The sequence below is a fragment of the Megascapheus bottae genome, chromosome 9 (assembly GCF_031878675.1).
Source record: "Megascapheus bottae isolate mThoBot1 chromosome 9, mThoBot2.hap1, whole genome shotgun sequence".
NCBI classification, from domain to species: domain Eukaryota; kingdom Metazoa; phylum Chordata; class Mammalia; order Rodentia; family Geomyidae; genus Megascapheus; species Megascapheus bottae.
The window spans coordinates 11,777,798-11,797,921 of record NC_143517.1 but is presented as its reverse complement, the minus strand read 5'-3'; the positions used below and the strand labels follow the sequence as shown (position 1 = coordinate 11,797,921).

The 20,124-nt window shown below is 41.0% G+C and overlaps 1 protein-coding gene across 4 annotated transcripts in view; it reads right to left on the bottom strand.

The window, feature by feature from the left end:
- Chd7 (chromodomain helicase DNA binding protein 7) overlaps nucleotides 1-20,124 on the bottom strand; it is a 213,290-nt gene that overhangs the window by 22,159 nt on the left and 171,007 nt on the right. For all 4 annotated transcript variants that reach the window (XM_090338855.1, XM_090338857.1, XM_090338856.1 and 1 more), the window contains 11 exons: nucleotides 19,525-19,780; nucleotides 13,991-14,201; nucleotides 13,366-13,561; nucleotides 12,475-12,642; nucleotides 12,114-12,293; nucleotides 8,462-8,572; nucleotides 8,167-8,372; nucleotides 4,649-4,848; nucleotides 4,292-4,451; nucleotides 590-679; nucleotides 75-178 (listed from right to left, as the gene is read on the bottom strand). In XM_090338855.1, the coding sequence (XP_090194981.1) occupies nucleotides 75-178; nucleotides 590-679; nucleotides 4,292-4,451; nucleotides 4,649-4,848; nucleotides 8,167-8,372; nucleotides 8,462-8,572; nucleotides 12,114-12,293; nucleotides 12,475-12,642; nucleotides 13,366-13,561; nucleotides 13,991-14,201; nucleotides 19,525-19,780 (1,882 nt within the window). The remainder of the gene's footprint in view (nucleotides 1-74; nucleotides 179-589; nucleotides 680-4,291; nucleotides 4,452-4,648; nucleotides 4,849-8,166; nucleotides 8,373-8,461; nucleotides 8,573-12,113; nucleotides 12,294-12,474; nucleotides 12,643-13,365; nucleotides 13,562-13,990; nucleotides 14,202-19,524; nucleotides 19,781-20,124) is intronic.

The window sequence follows — 20,124 nt, the reverse complement described above, 5'->3', positions numbered from 1 at the left end:
AAGAGTATGCAAAGAGTTCTAAATAAAGACAAAGCCATACAGTTGAGATGCATTCAAAGAGAGACATCACTTACCATGTTTGAACACCCCAATTAAGAGGGATTTATCTGCTTCCTTATCCCACCAATCTGTAGGAACTTCAGCATGGAAAGGTTCAGGGATCCAAACATCTGCTTCACTAGAAAGACAGTTGTTTAAACAATATTTAAAATAAATACTAGTATTAAAAAGGAATTCTAATTCACAGTAGTGAATACTGTACATGTATTCTGGAGGATCCAGAGAGGTGAAAGACAGGGCACAGTTGGGCCACCTTCCATCACAGCCAGAAATGAACTTTATCACGTGGTATCTCATTTAAAGGTCATCTCAAAACACCAACAATCTTGTTAACACCCTTTTATATACATGCACACAAACAGTCTTTTGCTGATTCTTATCACATCCCTAAGCTTAGAGGACAAACACATGCATTCAAGATGCAAAGGAGAAGGTGCACTACTAATAGCTTCTGAAACATCGCCATGATGTTTTCTGACTACCTGGATTACCTCAGGGAGGTACAGAACAAATGTGCACTTGCACCAACCTTGAGTCAGCACCCTCGAGGATCTTATCTGCTTGGTCTCCTATCACTTCTTGTCTTAGGTAGTACAGCATGCGGACACGCAGCAGGACCCTGGAGAGGAAGACAGAGGGGGGAAAAGTTCTTAACTTCAGGACTGTTTGCCAACAGTGGCTTTTGGCAGCTGCTGCTGTTCATCCATCATCCTGCCAAGGCTGATTAGCCATGCTGTATGGTAGGCTTGAAGCGTGACAGATGGTGGCACATAATCACCTCTGTGTGGTGCTTTCTGCTGGCTTCCAACAGGCCTGCCTGGCAACGGCTCATGCTGCAGAGAGAGGGCCTGAGCTCAGCCCAGCCCAGGCGTACTTCATTTAGTTCTACCTAGTGCAGCTTGTGAAGTTTAGACACGTACCCTACCACTGCCTCTGAAGTATTGAAGCAAGTTTGTAAACAACTGAGCAGATGGCTTTCAGTAACTGTTCTGCTTCATTATCTCATAAAATTTCCTCAGCTGCTGCCTTAATACCATTTTTGGAAGCACATCAGAAGTTGTAGGAATAAACGAGATATAAAATCTGGTTTTACTACCTTACAATAAACCCTCAATATGGAATGTCAGGTTTTTCAGATTATACAGCTTTGCTTCCGATAAAGGAAGATGGTGGGGTGGAGTGAAGAGGGAGGTGGGTCCCTTACTCTTCTCAGGGAATATTAAGTATTTCCACCCCCTTTTAGTTTCTATAACCTGGGCATCTATGTTGTCACTTGGAAAATAGTAATAAAACGTTAGAAGGTGAAAATGTATGCAACTCATTAACAGTCATTTTCAAGAATTCTAGCTTTCAAACCTTTGGAATTACCTAGGAACCAGATTTTTAATCCTGGTTGGTTTTCCTCAATGGCTAAAGTATAATTCTTTAAATGGAATCCACTGGCTCTCTCCCCAAGGCCTCTGAATCCACTCTGAATCCAGCAGCCCCTGCTAGATGGTCACTGGTGTGTACTCAGGATTATAGCTGATGACTACTATTTTGGCACGGGTCATTTATTCTAGCACTATTTTCCTAGCCAAGTAATCCATTCACATACTTTCATGACACACCACAACCAATGCATTACATTTACACACACTCATTCATCCTATCTTCACTATAACATAACTGTAGGACAATAAAGGAGGACAAGTTATAGGTCCCATTTTACAAATGTGGAAACTACCCCTAATGGAAGTCATGCATTTGAGGTCACAGAGTCTCACCTTGGGGTATCAACCTGGCCTTTTAACTCTATATCATAATGCCTTTAGAGGCTCTTTTGCCTATACAGACCATTTCTGACCAGATATAAATAGAATAGATATGCTTCCATATGCTTTCTTTCCTCCTCACCCAGGTTATGGCCAACACAGTCTCGAGATGAGTTCAATGTGAAGGTGAAAATATTCAAACATATACCAAGGTAATTTGTAAGACAGCTCTTACTTCCAGAGGAAGCCCAGTGAAGGTAGCTCCAGCTACCTTCCACTTATGGATGGATTCTTTCCTATTCTCAGAGAACTAGATACATGGGCAGGTGGCCAAATAGTTCCTCTTCCTTTTGGCAGAAGACAAAGATTTCAGCTTTGGGAGCAGTTTTACTTATATGGAGACTTTCATGAACTAACTGTGAATGTTACATTTCTTCTCTAGGGAAAAATTCAAATCAATGCCACTGGCAAGTGGAGTATTCCCTGGGGAATATACTATGCCAGGTAGCCATGTAGAGGAGACAGGATGGCTAGGAGGCAGCAGCTGATCACAAGGTGCTCTCACTCCATGAGGTGCGCAGATGTGACTAAGGAACCCTGAGGCCTCCCATTGTGCCATTACAGTCTATTTTCTGGATCACCTCCCAGCCCATGACCATGCATGGCAATCAATTGTTTTGTTTCTCAGCACCTTAAGACTTTCAGAAAAGTGGCTGATGATTTTCTAGGATGTTCCTCAATTATGTCTCATTTTCTATCTTAACATCAACACCCCATAGCTTTAGATCTTATGTAACCTCCAGGCATGGTCATCTGAGAAAGACAATGGGACCACCCATTCCGTGTAAGAAACAATACAGAAGGCAACAAGTTTCTTCTTAAGACTAAATGGAAAGGTAGCAGAACTCTAGTGATTTCTCATATAGATACCCGCTAGAAGTCTGCAACTCACAGTTCAACTTAAATGAAAAACTGCTACTACCATCACCACCACACTGACATCCAGGAAAAAAAGCCATGTTGTTCCCACATTAAACCAGCTGACTTCCTTTGTTTGAAACCAGAATTTAGAAGGCTACTGATCGGAGTTGACACAAATTGCAATGAAGCAGAAGTTTTCTAACAGCTACAAGTAGGGTATCATTTTAGGGAGAAGCATTATGCCGCAACAATAATGAGTTTCTAAAACAACAAAGTGTTTGAAGGCATAGTTGTAAAGATTCTTGTATGGTGGACAGAAAATCATGGTGGCAATAACAAGACAGTTGCCCATCCATATCTGTTCTATTATTTATTGGTTGAAAGACCTTAGATAAGTTACTCAACTTGAGACTTAAGCTTCCTTGTTAAAGGGGGACAAAAGAGTATTTCTTGTGGGCACAGTAACACACATCTGTAATTTCAACTACTTTGGAAGCTAAGGTACGATGATCATTTGAGCATTCTGGATAATAGGGCAAAACATTGTGGGGTGGGGTAGGGTGGGAAAGGAAAAGAAGGGAAATGAAGGAGAGGGAGAGGAGGGAAGGGAAGGGAAGGGAAGGGAAGGGCCTAGCTCATTGGTAGAACATTTGCCTACTAAGCATACCAACCCAAGTTCCACTCCTAGCACTAATAGACAAATAGATAACATTTTAAAATAAAATAAATAGCACTATTTATCTCAAACAGCTCAAATAGATAATCTATATAAAGCACTTGGCATATTGCCCATAGTGTGTGATTTGGCTGTTGTCATAATATTTTAAAAGTAAAATACAAATTTATTTATATCCTGCTTCATCTAACTGAGACCTTGCTGCCAACCTCTATTTTACTGACAAGGAGAGTAAATCCAGAAGAGGTTGAGCAGCTTCTCCAAGGTCACATCAAGCTAAGGCATGGTTGAGCTGTTTAGGAACATGGCTGCCTGTATTATTAATAATGAAAATACATCCTGAGACCAAGAAAGCAATCAATGCATGTAGATGTTAGCTTAATATGTACATAGTTAAAAAATTTAGCCTCAATCTTCTTCACTTCTTTATGATTTCTGGAAATAAAGGCAAAAACATGATTCCAGGCTCATAGAACCAGGAAATGCACTGCGATTAAAGTAAAAATACTGTTTCCCCAACCATGCCCCTCCACTAGAAGCAGTCAGTTAAAGGTAGAATCATATAAAACTAACCATAATTCCCTATCACATACTGGCTAAACACCTATCATGTGCAATTTCCATTGTAGCATTATTCAGAACAGATAAAGGTGGACACAATCTAAATGATCACCAACAGATGAAAGGATTAAAAAGTTTGACACACAATGGAATAGTATTTAGTTGTCAAAACGAGTATGCACACCTTGAAAACACTATGCTTAATGAAATAAGCCAGCCACAGGAGGCCAAATCCTGTGTGGTTCCACTTGAGGCACTACACTCAGACTAACACTAGTCCTAGCCAAAGTTACATGTAGATTCACCCCCACAGACATACTTGTTACAGTGGTGCTTCAGGTGCTTCTTGTAGCTGTCTTCCTGGAACAGGGTATCTGGGTTGCAGCTGGCCAGCCAGTCAGCATTCTGCACCACTGGCTGTGTGCTCTGAGCTTTCACCTTCTTCCCCTTCCTTCCCCTTGGCACAGGGGCTGACAGACCTAGAAGAATCATTATCATCAGCACTGGAGCCTTTTCTACTTCATGTTATAGAGTTGGAGGCAGATACTGGGAGTATGGTAAGGGGCAGGGTAAGGGCTTGCAGGTCTCTCTGCAGCATCTCTTCATCAGAGCATACTGTAAAAGTTGTCAGCAGCTGTTGGATACTCAGGTGACAAAAAATCAGAAGTAGACCTACCAGAATGATTGACCAAGGCTCTAGTTTGGCCATCAGCTGTGGGTGTGATCAGATCCCAGATGAAGCTTTTGATGTTCTCATCTCCTTTGTAATGGTTGAGACAGTACACAAGAATGGTTCTGCAGATAGTCTCTACATCTTGCTCAGAGAGTTGACGTTTGTAGCGTCCATGAGACAGGATGTCTGTCCACCGACCCCATCTGGAAAGAAAATAGCCAGCATGGAGCCTCTGATTGTAGATGTAGAGTTTTCCTTAACAATTAGGTACAAATCATGGGAAATCTGGGTCAAAACTAGCAAGGTTTTATGTCAAGTAAGGGTATAAGAGCTATGTTAATCTCCTCACAGAGTGGGTCCTAAGTTTACTTGTAAATGTAAGAGTTGGGCAGCCACTGATGCTGCCCACATGACTAGCATGGCTTTCCTGAGCTGTCAGCCATGGCAATCTGGAAACTGTATTTCTCTTCCTTCTGCGGTGGTTAACATGTTTTAGTGCTGACTGGCCATCTGACATAGAAGATGACTCAAGGCAGTTGTGACTACTCCATATCAAAGATGCAACACCAGGAGGTTTGGCTCTGTCACACCCTCTCGAAGGTACTGCCCAAACTGAAAAGTTCTACAGTTTTTGTTTTTCTTTTGAACAGGGAGTGACAGATAACTCCACATTCACAGGCAAGACACTGTGTTGACTCTCAGGTCCCCATAAAGAATGGGTGAGAGAAAGGACTATGAATAAAGGCAAAGCCATGAATGTGGCTGACCCTGCCTAGCCATTTCCTGTCGTAAGGCCAGGCTGTACTGCTGTCCTGTTTCAGCTTGGACATGTGGAGCACAACCACACAACAAAGACATAGGGCGGGGGTGGGAGGGAGAGGAAGCAGGAGAAGGAGGCAGATGCTGCTTGAGCCATGTTCTCCCAAGGAACAGCAACAGAGCCAAAAGGCCTCAAGGGCAGTACTCATGGTACACACAGTCCTTCTACTGGTGACAGCTGAGAGCTGAGCTTGACAGGACTTGGCCTCCTGAAGCAAGCAGCCAATAGCCTCTTTCCCATACCCTGCCTTTTACACTTTTCTACTCCCAGGTACCCTTACCTCCTGAGAATTCTTTCAGTTCCTCAGCCAAGGCTGGCCCTTAGCTCTGAGCCTATGGACTTCCTCCTCTCTCCTATCTGTAAAATCTCTCTCATACACTGGCAGGTTCATTACGTTCACCCAGCCATGGACTACATATACAACTTCTTGTGGAATTCCTTCTTCTTTTCTTCCTTTCTGGTTGGTTATGGGGCTTGAACTCTGGGCCTGTCCCTAAGCTTTTTAGTTCAAGGCTACTGCTCTACCACTTGAGCCATAACACCACTTCTGGTTTTTTCTGGTAGTTAATTGGAGATAAGTGTCTCACAGACTTTTTGTGCCTAAGCTGGCTTTGAATCATGATCCTCAGATCTCTGCCTTCTGAGTAGCTAGGATTGCAGGCATGAGCCACCAGGCCCAGCTTGGAATTTCTTCAACTCCTGGACCCAGAAGTCAGAGGCTAACAAAAGAGCTGTGTCTTGTACGTGACATGCAATGTTCTATGATGTTCCACTAGTAGTATACTTCTCTGTCCCATTATCCTCACATCTGGTTATTTCTGTTTGCTTTCCTGCCTGCTTTTCTAGTGTTAGGAATATCCTAGCCCAGTGCTCAGCACACAGTACTTGTTCAATCCACAGTAATGGGTGGGGGAAGAAGGGAGGTCTTGCCTGCAAAACAGTGTGCTTTAAGCATCTTTCTTAGTGTTACCAAGGACTATATGTTTCCAACCTAAGGTTTCCAGTCAGTGGCTGAAGCAAGGAAGCAGGTGCAAAGAGCAAAGGGTGGAGGTGGGCAGACTCTACCCACACAGAGCAGACAGGAGAGAATGTCCCGCTTGCACTGACAATAAGCAGTGCTGTCAGAACTGCTGAGATACAGATGGACTTTGCTGATCTTTGTGTATTCCACAGGTGCCACTCAGCACTCACTGTATCCACTGGCACAACTCCACGCACAGATAATACAAAGAAAACAAAGAAAGAGCCCCGCTCTCAAGAAGCTGCTAAGTGGGAGTTCAGCAGGAGAAGCAGATGATTCAAAAATCATTAAACAACACCCTGTGTGCCACAGGAAGTACAGGCCAGGGGGTGAAGGTGAAGCCGCTGTAGAGTGTGCCCGGACAGCAGATGTGAGGCCGATGGGTTCTGCATGTTGGTAATCGTGTGTGTGTGTGTAGATGACATAGGCCTGGACGTCAATAGGGACAAAGCATTCTCTCCAAACAGGCCTTGGACTGTCCATGAGAAAGAACAAAAAAGACAGACAAGGAAGGAAGGGCCAGCTAGAGCACTCTGCCTATCACACAGATATGCCTGTCTCTGCTCTCCATTGAGGGGGATCCTCTGGAAGAAATCATCCTGAGTGGGACACCATCACATCAGCAGAAAGACTGGTTTGGTGGCAGTTGCTATTATTTTAATGGAATTTGCCTATGGTCCCACAATCTGTGAGAGAACTCTCATCTACTGATTCAGATATTTTTCTGAACACCCTGCCATTCAAAGTACTATGTGGAAAGCTACAGCAATTCAGAGATGAATTAGACAAAGCGCCATTTTTTGGAAGCCTATAGACCAGCAGGAGAAATACTATCATCGAGTTCAAAGGACACTCATGTTGCAGACGGGTTGTTGAAAGAGTTTAATAAGAGAGATTTTCTTTGGTAATATTTTTAATGCAAAAAAAGATTAGCTATATAAAAACAGCTGCAAAGGGGGCCGGGAGTTTGGCCTAGTGGTTAAAGTGCTTGCCTAGCATGCATGAAGACCCGGGTTCGATTCCTCGGTACCACATACATAGAAAAAAGCCAGAAGTGGTGCTGAGGCTCAAGTGGTAGAGCTCTAGCCTTGAAAAAGTCCAAGGACAGTGCTCAGGCCCTGAGCTCAAGCCCAGGACTGGCAAACAAACAAACAAACAAAAAAACAGCTGCAAAGTTTATGTGAAGATAAAGTAGGACTTTTTTTCCTTTTTTTTTTTTTTTTTTTTTTTGTCAGTCTTGGGGCTTGAACTCAGGGCCTGAACCCTGTCCTTGGGACTTTTTCTCGAGGCCAGAGCTCTACCACTTGAGCCAGAACACAACTTCCAGTTTTTTTCTTTCTATGTATGTAGTACAGAGGAATCGAACCTGGGTCTTTGGGCATGCTAGACAAGTACTCTACCACTAGGCCAAACTCCCAGCCCCGGAAAATTTTTTTAAGCTTTAGAATTTGCTCCCAGTTACTGATAATCCACAAGTAAACTTAGGTCTACCACAGCTATTTAAGGTACTCAGTATGTCCAGATGGTGACCCCTTCACTCCTGGGACAATATGAATTTGTATTCCTTCAACCAAAGAACCCCCATGGTGCAGAGCTACCAGAAAGGCACTTGTGTGGTAGTCACACATATCTAAGCAAACACAAGATAAAATTCCACGTCATATAGTGAGTCCACCTTACCCATAGACCAGCAGATTCTTCTCTACTCGGAAACACTCGCTCCGGGCATAACCCTGTGACTTATCCTGGGGACGCCTCGGCTTCACACAAGGTTTTTCCTCAGAGTCACTCTCCAAGTCTGAAAATTCCATCAGCTCATCCTCTTTCACTGCACTGTACAGTCTGGTCTGCTTTCTCACTCGTGGAGTGTCAATAACCAAATTGTTCTAACAAAAGAACACATGCACTTGAAACTTTTGGGAGGATGAACTTGGTGGATGAGACAGGTCACTGTCTAACAGGATTTCTTACTTACCCTCCCATTTAATGCATCGATGTCCAACTCAGCCTTCTTTGCCCACTTTTGCCAGAAATTTGGGTCATCTAAAGAAATATCTGTCCTATTTCCAGATGCAACAAAACTGGCCTAGAGGAGAAAAATTATGCATTAAGATGTTTTGTTTTTCTCAGAGTCAGAATACAAACTGATCTTTGTTTGTATATTCACCCAGATGCGTGGGTACTTCTCCAATGGGCCATATGAAAGGGTGCATAGGAATGAGACAGAAGATTGTTCCTCAGAAATATCACTGTCCAGAGATTCAGACAGACCAGGAAACAAAGATCAACACTATAGAATGATAAAAGACAGGTAACATACAGGTGTGAGCAGTATTCAGAGGAGTGGCCCCTAACTAAGTCAGATAGGACATTGCTGGAAGCTGGGAAGGCTCCTCCTGACTATAATGCTTGAAGTATATTTTATAATACTCACAAAATAGAAAAGCATGTGGAAATGTTCACTGCAGAGCATGTGTAAAGGCACATGAGAAGAAATGGATGATATATTCAAGAAGAGCAGCCAAAGGGCAAGCTGGGCTTTGTATGTGTGGTTAGCAGAGTCTGAACGCATCCTGAGGGAGCCATGAGCGATTTCAAAATAGAAGTCATCTCGAGGTGGACATGATCAAGTCCACAGTCACCTTATGAAAGATCATGTGAAATGCCTTGGAGAATAGAGAAAAGCCATTGAAGACTTTAGACAAAAAACAGAAAATGTAAACAGGGAGAAAAGGAGGCAGCCCAGAATGACATTATTTAAAAGAAAAGGTTCACAGAGACAAAACTTGTATAGCTGTAAGGTGTGAAAGGGGATTAGGCCAGGAAAAGCCTTGGGATCCAACTCTAACACTGAATGTTGATAGATGACAGGTCCAACAGAGTGTGTGTGCGTGTGCGTGTGCGTGTGTGTGTGTGTGTGTGTGTGTGTGTGTGTGTGTGTGTGCGCGCGCGTGTGTTGAGAATGGAGGATGGGATAAGGAGCTTAGCTTTGTGTGTAATGAATTTATAGTACTTGGAGAGTGAACAAAGAACTTAAAGAGGCTGAAAGATAGGAGGAAGGCAGCTTTGGGTCACAGAACCCAAGATAAAGCTTTTCCAGGACAAGTGTACACAGCACTTATACAATACACAAAACTTACAAGACCATAAGCCTCAAAAAAAAAAAAAAGAGCCAAAACTACAAAATTCATAAAAGCCAGGCGTTGGTAGCTCACACCTGTAATCCTAGCTACTTAGGAGGCTGAGATCTGAGGATCGTGTTCAAAGCCAGCCTAGGCATGAAAGTCCCTGAGGTTCTTATGTCCAATTAAACCCATCAGAAAACCAGAAGTGGCACTGTGGCTCAAGTAGTACAGTGCTACTCTTATGCAGAAGAGCTCAGGGACAATGCCTAGGCCCAGAGTTCAAGGCCCACCAACCACCCCCCCCACACACTCCTCCAAAATACACAGGAGTAAGTTCTTGTGTTCTTAGATTAAACATTGAAATCCAAGTGATAAAAAGAAAGATGGTAGACTAAACATCATTAAAGGTATACATTATTAAGAGACTGGAAGAAATATATTGCCTTTTCCATTTGATGGCACTGGAGCTTGAACTCAGGATCTCATGCTTGCCAGGCTAGGATTTCTGCTACTTGAGCAATTGCCCAGTCATGTCGTGCTTTATTTATTTTTTAGATTGTTTTTATTTTTGTTCAGGGCTGTTCTCACACTGAAATCCTCCTACCTACACTTCTATTTTCCCACATAACTAGAATGAAGGATGTGTACCCCATGCCCAGTTTATCTGCTGAAATGGGGATCTTGGTAACTCTTTCCTCAGTTGGCCTCAAACTCTGATCCTTTCCATCTCTATCTCCATGGTATCAGAGATTAAAAGTATGAGCTACCATTCCTGAACCTGTAATCACATTATCTAATAATGGAAAAACCCCCAGGATTCATAAAGAAACCTACCTTAAACACAATAAGAACAAGACTAACAACAACAACAACAACAAAAAGATTTGAATATTTATTTCTTCAGAGATCTGGCCAACCTGTACATGAAAATATGCTCACATGCCATCAGTTAAATGCAAATAAGCCACATAGCACTACTTTACACCCACTGAATGGCTTAACTAAAAAAGTCAGCTAATAAAAAGTATGGTAAAGATACAGAGAAAACGAAGCTCTAATACTCTCTAATACTTAGGTGCCAGTAGGAAGGGAACATAGTAGGACCACTTTAGAAAAATCTGTTAGCTTCTTAAAGAATTAAACATGCTAGAAGTTGCATCCTTAGTATATACCCAAGAAAAGAAAAAATATGCCCCCACAAAAAACAATATACCTAAATTCCTAATTATCTTAGTCATAATAACCCAACAGGAGAAATAGCCCAGATTTCATTACCAACCAATGAGTAGATAAATAATGCTCATTATCAACAGGTAAGTGTATTGTTATTTTACACTTAATATTGTTCAGTGATGAAAAGAAACATATTAGTAACACAATCTGTAAAGAAATGGTGACTTGTGAATCTATGTGTCTCTATACAAAGTACACCATTGGTTTCCAGGTGAAGGAAGTAATGAAAAATACAAAAACTAACTGGCCAATGAACTATAACCATGAAAGAAGATCTATCTGAGTGATAGGAACATTCTAAACCTAAATTTGTGCTGATGTTTGAATAAGCCTATATGTGATATAAAAAGGTACTGAATTATATAAACAAGTAAGTATTATGATAAGGAAATTTTAATAAAGCCTTTAAACATAAACCTGTAGAATGGGCCTCAGTGTGGATGGTTGGAACACAATGTAGACCTTCTCAGATGGAACGTCAGGCATTCAAAGTCCTTTACCACAGAAATTCATATTGAGGATGAGGGAAGCGGGAGCTGAAACAGGCAGTGGGTACATCTAGAGTAGAGTTTGGCAGTGTGGATTAAGTATTAAAAAAAAAAGTTATGAGGTTGTAGCAAAAGGAGAAAACATAAAGAAGACTTAGAGATAGGATAGGAATGCCTTGATGATTATTATAGGCTGTTTCAGGAATCAGGATGCAAGTCAGAAGAGGATGATGAGCTGGGCGTGGTGGCTCATACCTGTAATCCTAGCTACTTAGAAGGCTGAGATATGAGGATCACGGTTCAAGGGCAGCCCAGGTACTAAAGACTGACAGACTCTTATCTCCAATTAATCACCAGAAAACCAGAAGTGGCACTGTGGCTCAAGGGGTCAGGCGGTAGCCTTCAGCTGAAGAGCTCGGGGACAGCGCCCAGGCACAGAGTTCAAGCACCATGACCAACCAAAAAAAACCCCAAAACAAAACAACAAAAAAACCAAAACAACAACAAAAAAGAGGATGATGATAGAAAACTATTTCAGAAGTGGAGTAGATGGGGTGATGACAGGTGAACAGGACCAGAGGTAGCCAATACATATCAGAGAACCCAATATAGAAAGAATATGTGGTTAGAGGCTCTCTTAGGAGTTAGTAGTTCAAAGCAAATGTTACACATGCATTCTGTAAGCAGTTTTCCAAGATGATCTTCATGAACTCTACAATGGCTTTTCAAGAATTCCATCACACTGTGTAGAAAATCCTACCATTTTCAGATGGACTCGTACCTTAGCAAATGTGGATCCCTTTCCTTCAGACTCAATGGTAATGGTATGGGTTCTCCGTAGAAGAATCTGGTCAATATCTTCTTCACAGAACTTAGACCCTTCATCCTCCTCATCCATGAGTGCACCATAGGCCCCCTTTCGTAGTAGATCCTCTATTTCTTTCTTGGAAAGCTGTTGTACCTGTTTTAGAGAAACCTTGTAAATACTTAACCTAATTTAGAATTACCATGTTTAGAGACTAAATGTTTTGTTTTCCTTAAAATGAAAGAAAATGTGATAACAGCTACAATATCAGATACTGATTCATTTCCTAATAGCTATATAAAAGAAGAGTGAATGACTTAGACAAGCATCATTTTACCCCATTGGTAGCATTTTCTCTTCCACTCATAGATTGCAGCACAGCTTTATCCAGACCAAGCTTCAAACTAGCCTTGTCAAACATCTCCCTTTCATAGGAATTTCTTGTGATCAGCCTGTAGATTTTCACAGATTTACTCTGTCCTATCCTATGACATCTGGCCTGAGCCTAAAACAGAAAGAGAGAAAATTAATGGCTACTGCATGGAATCAATGTTTGTGTTCCTCCATTAATTCCTGTGTTCAAATGCTGATCCCAGAGTGATGGATGTGGAGCTGGGGACTTAAGGAGGGAATTAAGTCATGTGGATGGGATGGGTTTAGTGCTCCTACAAAGAGGCCAGAGTGAACTTGCTCTCTTTCTGCTAGTGAGGATGTAGCAAAAAGATAGTTGTCCATAAACCAGGCAGAGTTTGGTTACCACAAGCCTCATCTCTGATGTCCAACTTCCAGAACTTTGAGAAATACAGGAGTCATTTATAAAGAGATGAACAAACTAAGAGATTTAATCTTGTATTATTCTCCCATATTATTAATAAACTGACTGCTAGGTGATTTTCCCTGAATCACAGAATACAGCCTGAGCAATGACGTGACTCCAATTTATTGGTTTGACTGGGATTCTCTGTCATAAAATAAAAAAAGGCATCAGGATGGGCTGGGAGTTTGGCCTAGTGGTAGAGTGCCTGCCTAGCATGCACGAAGACTCGGGTTCAATTCCTCAGTACCACATACATAGAAAAAGCCAGAAATGGTGTGGTGGCTCAGGGTAGAACACTAGCCTTGAGGAAAGCCCAAGGACAGTGCTCAGGCCCTGAGCTCAAGCCCAGGACTGGCCCCCCTCCCCCCCAAAAAAAGGCATCAGGAAGATTTTTTTTTTTTGCATATTTACCTGGAGGTCATTTTGGGGGTTCCAGTCTGAATCAAAGATGATGCAGGTATCAGCAGCAGTGAGATTAATGCCTAAACCTCCTGCCCTTGTACACAGCAGGAAGACAAACCTATCAGAATCAGGTTTGGAGAATCTGTCAATAGCTGCCTGGCGGAGGTTGCCTCTTACTCGGCCATCAATCCTTTCATATGGGTACCTGAAAAAACAAGACACTAAACAAAGAGGCCTGACAAACGGCTCTAAGATGTTTGTTCCATTTTTATTTTAAAGTAATTACTTCCTAAAGGAAGGCACTAATAGAACAATATGATTAACAGAAATAATTTCAGATCAAATACTTTTTTTTTCCTAAATACTTCATATACTTGGCTGAATGCTCCAAGTCTTTTCCCCCATGAAATGATCGCAATGTGGAAAACTGCCCACAAAGGCATGTGATGGCCTCCTGTGGGCCTCACATAAAATAGAATAACTACATACAACTAAAAAAGGAGATGTGACATATTTTTTTTTCCATTCCATCCCCGTTATCATAAATGTCACTTGTAGGTGAACCACTTAGAGCCCAGGCCTTCTCCACCAACCCCCGCCCTCTTGTTTTGCTACTGTGCTGTGGTGGCCTCACCGTCTCTGAATGAGGTAGTCTTCCAGAATGTCCAAGCAGCGCACCATCTGGGAAAAGATAAGCACCCTGTGGCCACCAGCCTTCAGTTTTGGCAACAGCTTGTCAATCAGCACTAGCTTGCCAGCAGCCTGGATCATTGCCTGGAGCTGAAAATCTGGAGACTCTGCATTGTGTGTTTCTTTAAACTCTTCCAAAATTTTCTCTTCAGCACCTGCAGAGATTGGACAGCCTAATGTGAATACTGTAAAAGAGTTATTTTTTTATTACTAAAAACAATGAATCTGCTTTCAAAACCCACTGCAAACTATAGAGCCAAATGCTGCATGCATTCTTATTTATGGACAAGAATTTATCCACTTACTGAAAGTTGGGTCTATACAAAATCATGGCTCTATAAAAAGGATCAAAGTTTTAAGCACTACACATTGAGCCAGTTAGGGAGAAAACTACATTTTTTTAAACAAATAAATGTTTGCAGCCTCTAAAACTGAATTTCAACAACAGACTGTCAAGCCAGAAGTGGCAAAAACAAGCCAAGGGCCAAATACCTACGAAAAAAATTGGAATCCAAATTACTAAAGAAATGAACTGTTTACTTGCTAACTATCAATACAAACAACAAAGTCTGTTCTCAAAATCAGAAACAAGGAAGTCAAGACCTAACAAAGTGCAAGGGAGGTAGTTTGGGTCTATAATTGTATGTCAATATCATCAAAAGGGCTGCAGATGGGCAGTTCATTTTCTTTGTGTCATATACATATACATATGTAATCTTTAAATCACCCATATTCACCTTTGCCCAATAATTTTCTAAAATTCCATCTTGAATTATCTCACTATTAAAAGCTAACAATGAAAACATCTTATCCCTGTTTTCCTCACAGTTTCATGTGGATTTGTGCTTGTTCAAAGACAGAAGAGAAAAGCCTCTAAAATGGAACATTCCTAAGAAACAAAGCCCCGGCACTTTCTCCTTACCAAAGACATTACTTACTCAGGAAGTAGCAGTAAAAGCTTTCTTCAATGCCAGGTGAGTTAGCTGGAATTCTGACACTGGACTCAAGACACAGAGTAGTGCCGAGTCCTCTACCTCCCCCTCTGTGAAGGATGTAGTACTGACAACTCCTAGACCTAATGGATCATTTCTCAACCTAGAACTCTGCCAAAAACTTTGTATCTTAGTATTGGCTTTAATCAGGTGGACTAAAAATACACAAGTTGGGGCTAAACTTCACAGGATATTTAACTACTCAGATTGTACTTCTGCAAGGACACAAGATATAAGAAAGGTCAGGTAAATTCTATTGTAGGAGGGCTTATGGATGTACCTTATGACACAACCACAAGTAGAAATAAAATTTGCTGGTTCTGAATCAACAAATTCGCTGGTGACAGATTTTTAAAGTCTCTTAATGTTATCAAGTACCAGATCATAAAGCATATTACATCCTTATGGATAGTACTGGAAGAAATTTTTGATCCTCCTCTTCCACATGAATCAAAAACTACTTTCCAGGCCGGGAGTTTGGCCTAGTGGTAGAGTGCTTGCCTACCATGCACAAAGACCCGGGTTCGATTCCTTGGTACCACATGCATAGAAAAAAGCTGGAAGTGGTGCTGAGGCTCAAGTGGTAGAGCTCTAACCTTGAGAAAGTCCAAGGATAGTGCTCAGATCCTGAGCTAAAGCCCAGGGCTGGCAAAAAAAAAAAAAAAAAGAAAACTACTTTCCAGTACTCAAAGTACGCAAAGTACTGGAAAGTGCAAGGATTTTAATAAGAAAAGGGAAGATAAAAGAGTAATTGTTTAGAATACTAGCAAGAATGTTGTTGAGTAAAGCAGGATTTGTTTTTTCAGAGCATGAAATGAACTGCTTACTTGCTGACTATAAATACAAACAACAAAATCTGTTCTCAAACTCAGAAATAAAGATGTCCAGGAGAAAGACCTAAAGAGACTAAATCTAAGGTCCTATACAACATTTGATTGTATTGAAAGTGGGTTATTTTGTATAGCAGATCTTTACAACTTAGTAACTGATTTTACCCATATAACATTTAAGCAATCATTTTTGACCATATAAGGATTATAATTCATAATCAAAATGAGGTGTATTTTAGAAGCTCAAAACAAATAAAGAATATTTTATTTCTCAAAAATGAGATAGTCATTTTGGCAAATATGATATATTTATATTTGCTATAAAACATGGTTGGTTCTCTTTAGCAAAAGTTCTTGTAAAACTATAAATAGTTCACTCAAATTGGTAGAAAAATCTAAACACTTAGATGTTCAATGCTATCAATAGTTTCTCATAAATCAGGACAAAGTATTCTTTCTTACCTAATGACATAGCTGAACTGATCAATACCAAGCTGCATTACAATGATTTTCTACTTTATACACATTGCATGCTATCATAAAACCTAAACATTTTTATACTGTTGTGCTTAAGTTACGGATTTCAACTATTGCACGAAGATGCTTTTGTTTATTTACTTTTCTACAATTGTAGAAAGGTTATTTGTACACGATAAAAATTGAAGTTATTTTGCCACAACTAGTACATTTCCATTTAATTTCTAAAATTAAACACTTCCTTATAAATGTTCAATAATCATGATGTGCAGAGAAGGCTCTGGGACAGGAAATGTCATCCAGATTATGGATAAGAATGAACAGCAGTAGCCCTCTAGCAATCTCTGTGAAACATAAGGCCTCCCCAAGTTATCTGGGCAGATATGTGTATAGTGATTTTTTTTAACATGGAAATAACCCACAAAGAGTTTTTTATTAAAGAAGTTATTAACATTGATTTTTATATCATATTTCAAATGACGTGTTTAACAAACAAGTATTCAAGAAGGGAATCTCTATATCCAATCACTGGCACTAGATTTTAGAACATAATCAAAATTAGGCTGAGGGTTTGTATGTCATATACATATTAATCTATGCAATAAAACACTATGTCTATAGAGTCATAAGTTTTTATGTCTATGTAGTTGTGTTTATATTTCCAATACCAAGTCCATAGCATTGGGTATACAACTATTGAGTCCTCGCTCTTGTACTATTTGAATCTAATAGCCACATAATAAGGATACCATGCAGTATATTGATTTTTTTTTAATTTACATTTTTTTTTTTTTTGGTGGAAGTACACGGGGTTAGAAATCAGACCCTCTATGGCAGAGCCTCCATCCTTTTTTTTTCATGGGTTATTTTGACATAGGGTCATGCATTATAATCAGGCATGCATCTGGATCACTGCCTTTATAGGTGTATATACCTACTTCCAGGTTTTTCCTAAATAGAAACATACAGGTCTATAAGCAGCGTTTTCTGTTAGGATCAGGTTTTATACAAGTTATTGCGTAGGCTGGCTTGGAACTACAATCTTCTCAGTGTCCATCTCCCAGGTAACTCAGATCACTGGGGCACACCACTATGCCCAGCCACTGAGGTTCTAACTACTGACACTCAGTTATTGGTTGAGAAGGGGTCAGGCTGACCTTGAACCTTGATCCTCCTGATTTCAGTTTTCCAAATAGCTGATATCATAAAGACATGAGCCAACTCAGCAATTTTTAAACTATGATTTCCCACAACATAAAGGCATAGGGACATCTGCATATACTTCCTAACTTGTAAGGACAGTAAGGACAGGAGAGCTGACCTCATAGTGTGATCAATTACAACAAATGTCATAGATGGCAAGTCCCAGGCTCTGGAGGAATGGAAGAACTATACAGAGTGACTCTGGGGAGCAATCACACTTATCAGCTGTGTTTTGGGGCTGACACTAGCCAATGTTCAACCGGGGGGTGGCTCTCACCATGGCTCTGAGCCATCCCTCAAACACGCATCCTGTTGCCAGCACCCAAGCCCTTTGGGACTATCTCTTTTTCTCTTTTTTCTCGCTGGAGGCTATTGTAACCTATTTTCTCAAAATTGGGTGCAGGTGCTCACGTGCATCCTCTACTTATTGCATTATCTGTCCTAGCCCCAGCTTACTAGGAGACTGGCTGATACCAGATTGGTCTTACAAGTTCTTATACAGGTTGGCATATTGAACAAATAATGATTATACATGATACTGTCTCTAGAAGATAAAGTTAAAAACACTAATGTTTAAAAACTAAATTCACTGATGTCACAGAATGACTCAGCTCTGATCTTATTTTCCAACTACACAGCATTTCTTATATTACAGCAGTAGGAACTTGTAGAACCACACTGGCTAGTAGGTATGCACTGTGAAGGGAAGAAAGGTTAGGGGCACTTATAATTGTGCACAGACACCCAATTAGCCTGTCACTACTTTTCTTTAATCCTTGATTATCTGTTGCCTAGACCACAGCCATAGGTCCTGAATTGGCTTTCTGCTTATTTGTCTGTCCCTCCTCTTGCTCAGTTTGCTATCACTTAAGTCACACCTCCAGCTTGATCTTTTGCTCATTATCTTGGAGATGGGAGTCTCATGGACTTTTCTGACCAGGCTGGCTTCAATCTCCTGAGTACTTAAAATTACAACATGAGACCCTGGCTTCCAGCCCTCCCATCCTTATAATACATTCAGAGCCCTGCATCTGATGGGTGCTTAACTTAAAAACACTGGCTGTGCCTTTCCACCTCCAGACTGGAGCCATTGGTGCCTCATGCGAGCATCTGCGGTCTAAAGGGAAAGTCTGGAGTCTATGGTCCCACAAGTCCCACACATGGTTATACACTGGGCAGGTTCTCCTCTTTGTTTTCAGGTTTCCCTCTGTTTGTATGGCTTCATTCTCAACTCCCTTTCTTTCTCAAATTCTACTAGACAAAATCCTTCCTATCCCTAAAGGCTTGCCTCACAAATCATCTCCAAAGATGTTTTCATCTCATATACTTGACACCCTGTAACCTCTGAGAGGTTTGATCCCACAGGAGTGAGCAACTCCTCATAGCAAATCTTGGAAGTATACGAAAGTTTTAACTCATGAGTTATAGGATATTGCAGATTCAATAAAAAGGGACAGGAGGGGCAATTAAGTCTCTGTCAGAAACAGACACAAACTATGGCCAAAGCTTTAAGATCATCTCTCATTCTCCTGAGAATGTGCTCTAGACTGTAAGGAACCTGATAGGAATTAAGAAATCCGAGGCAACCATGCTACAGATCCTCTGCAGTGGCCTCCCCACCCCTCCCTCTCTCTCTCTCTCTCTCTCTCTCTCTCTCTCTCTCTCTCTCTCTCTCTCTCTCTCTCTCTCTCTCTCTCTCTGTAAGAAAGCCTTGACTAGAGCTAATCTGTCCTTAGTTGATTGCCTTTCTGATGGTGTCTAGCTATGGAGTGCAAATGCTGTCACTTGAAAGGAGACAGGCAAGGAGAGATTGCAAGGGCGCTAGTTAGTCACCACGGCAACCACAGAAGGAGGCGTCCACGTGAGTGGACAGGGCAGTAATGACTACACACCATGAAATCCCATGGTCTCAGGGCAGAAAGGAATTTTAGGAGCTTCTTTCATCATTTAATAAATTCACACATGGGCAGGCTTACCATTGATTAGGTATGGATGATTGCAGCATTTCCGCAGTTCCATCATAGTGTTTAAAAGGTTAGGTACATTAGCTTGTCCACCACCTTTGGAAAGAAATGTAAAATTCTTCTCAAGGATGGCTCGGTAATATTTCTTCTGAATGTTTGTTAGCTCAACTTCAATAATAGTTTCTTCTTTGGGGGCCAAGTTCTTTTCTACATCCTCTTTGAGACGTCTCAACATCATTGGCTTTAGAATAGCCTGAAGTTTTTGCACCTAAAAAAGGACCTTAGGTAAATACTGGTATCATCATCTGTTTGCATTAAAATGTAATCTAACATGAAAATTAGGATTATTTGATTTATTTAACATTCTTTCCATTTTTCAAAGCCCAGTAAGGGTATAAAGGAGCTAATCTTTCAACTGTCATTAAGAGAAGTAAATATAGGAAGACTGGCTGATTCTTGACAAATGGACAATACCACTTACCTAAGAGTATTAAATAAACAGAAGGGTTAAAGAGTACATAGCACACACACACACACACACTTCTATTTGTCTGAGGCCATAGGGATGAAAAAAGAACAATGTGATAGAGTCCTGGGCTATTTTTTCTTCCT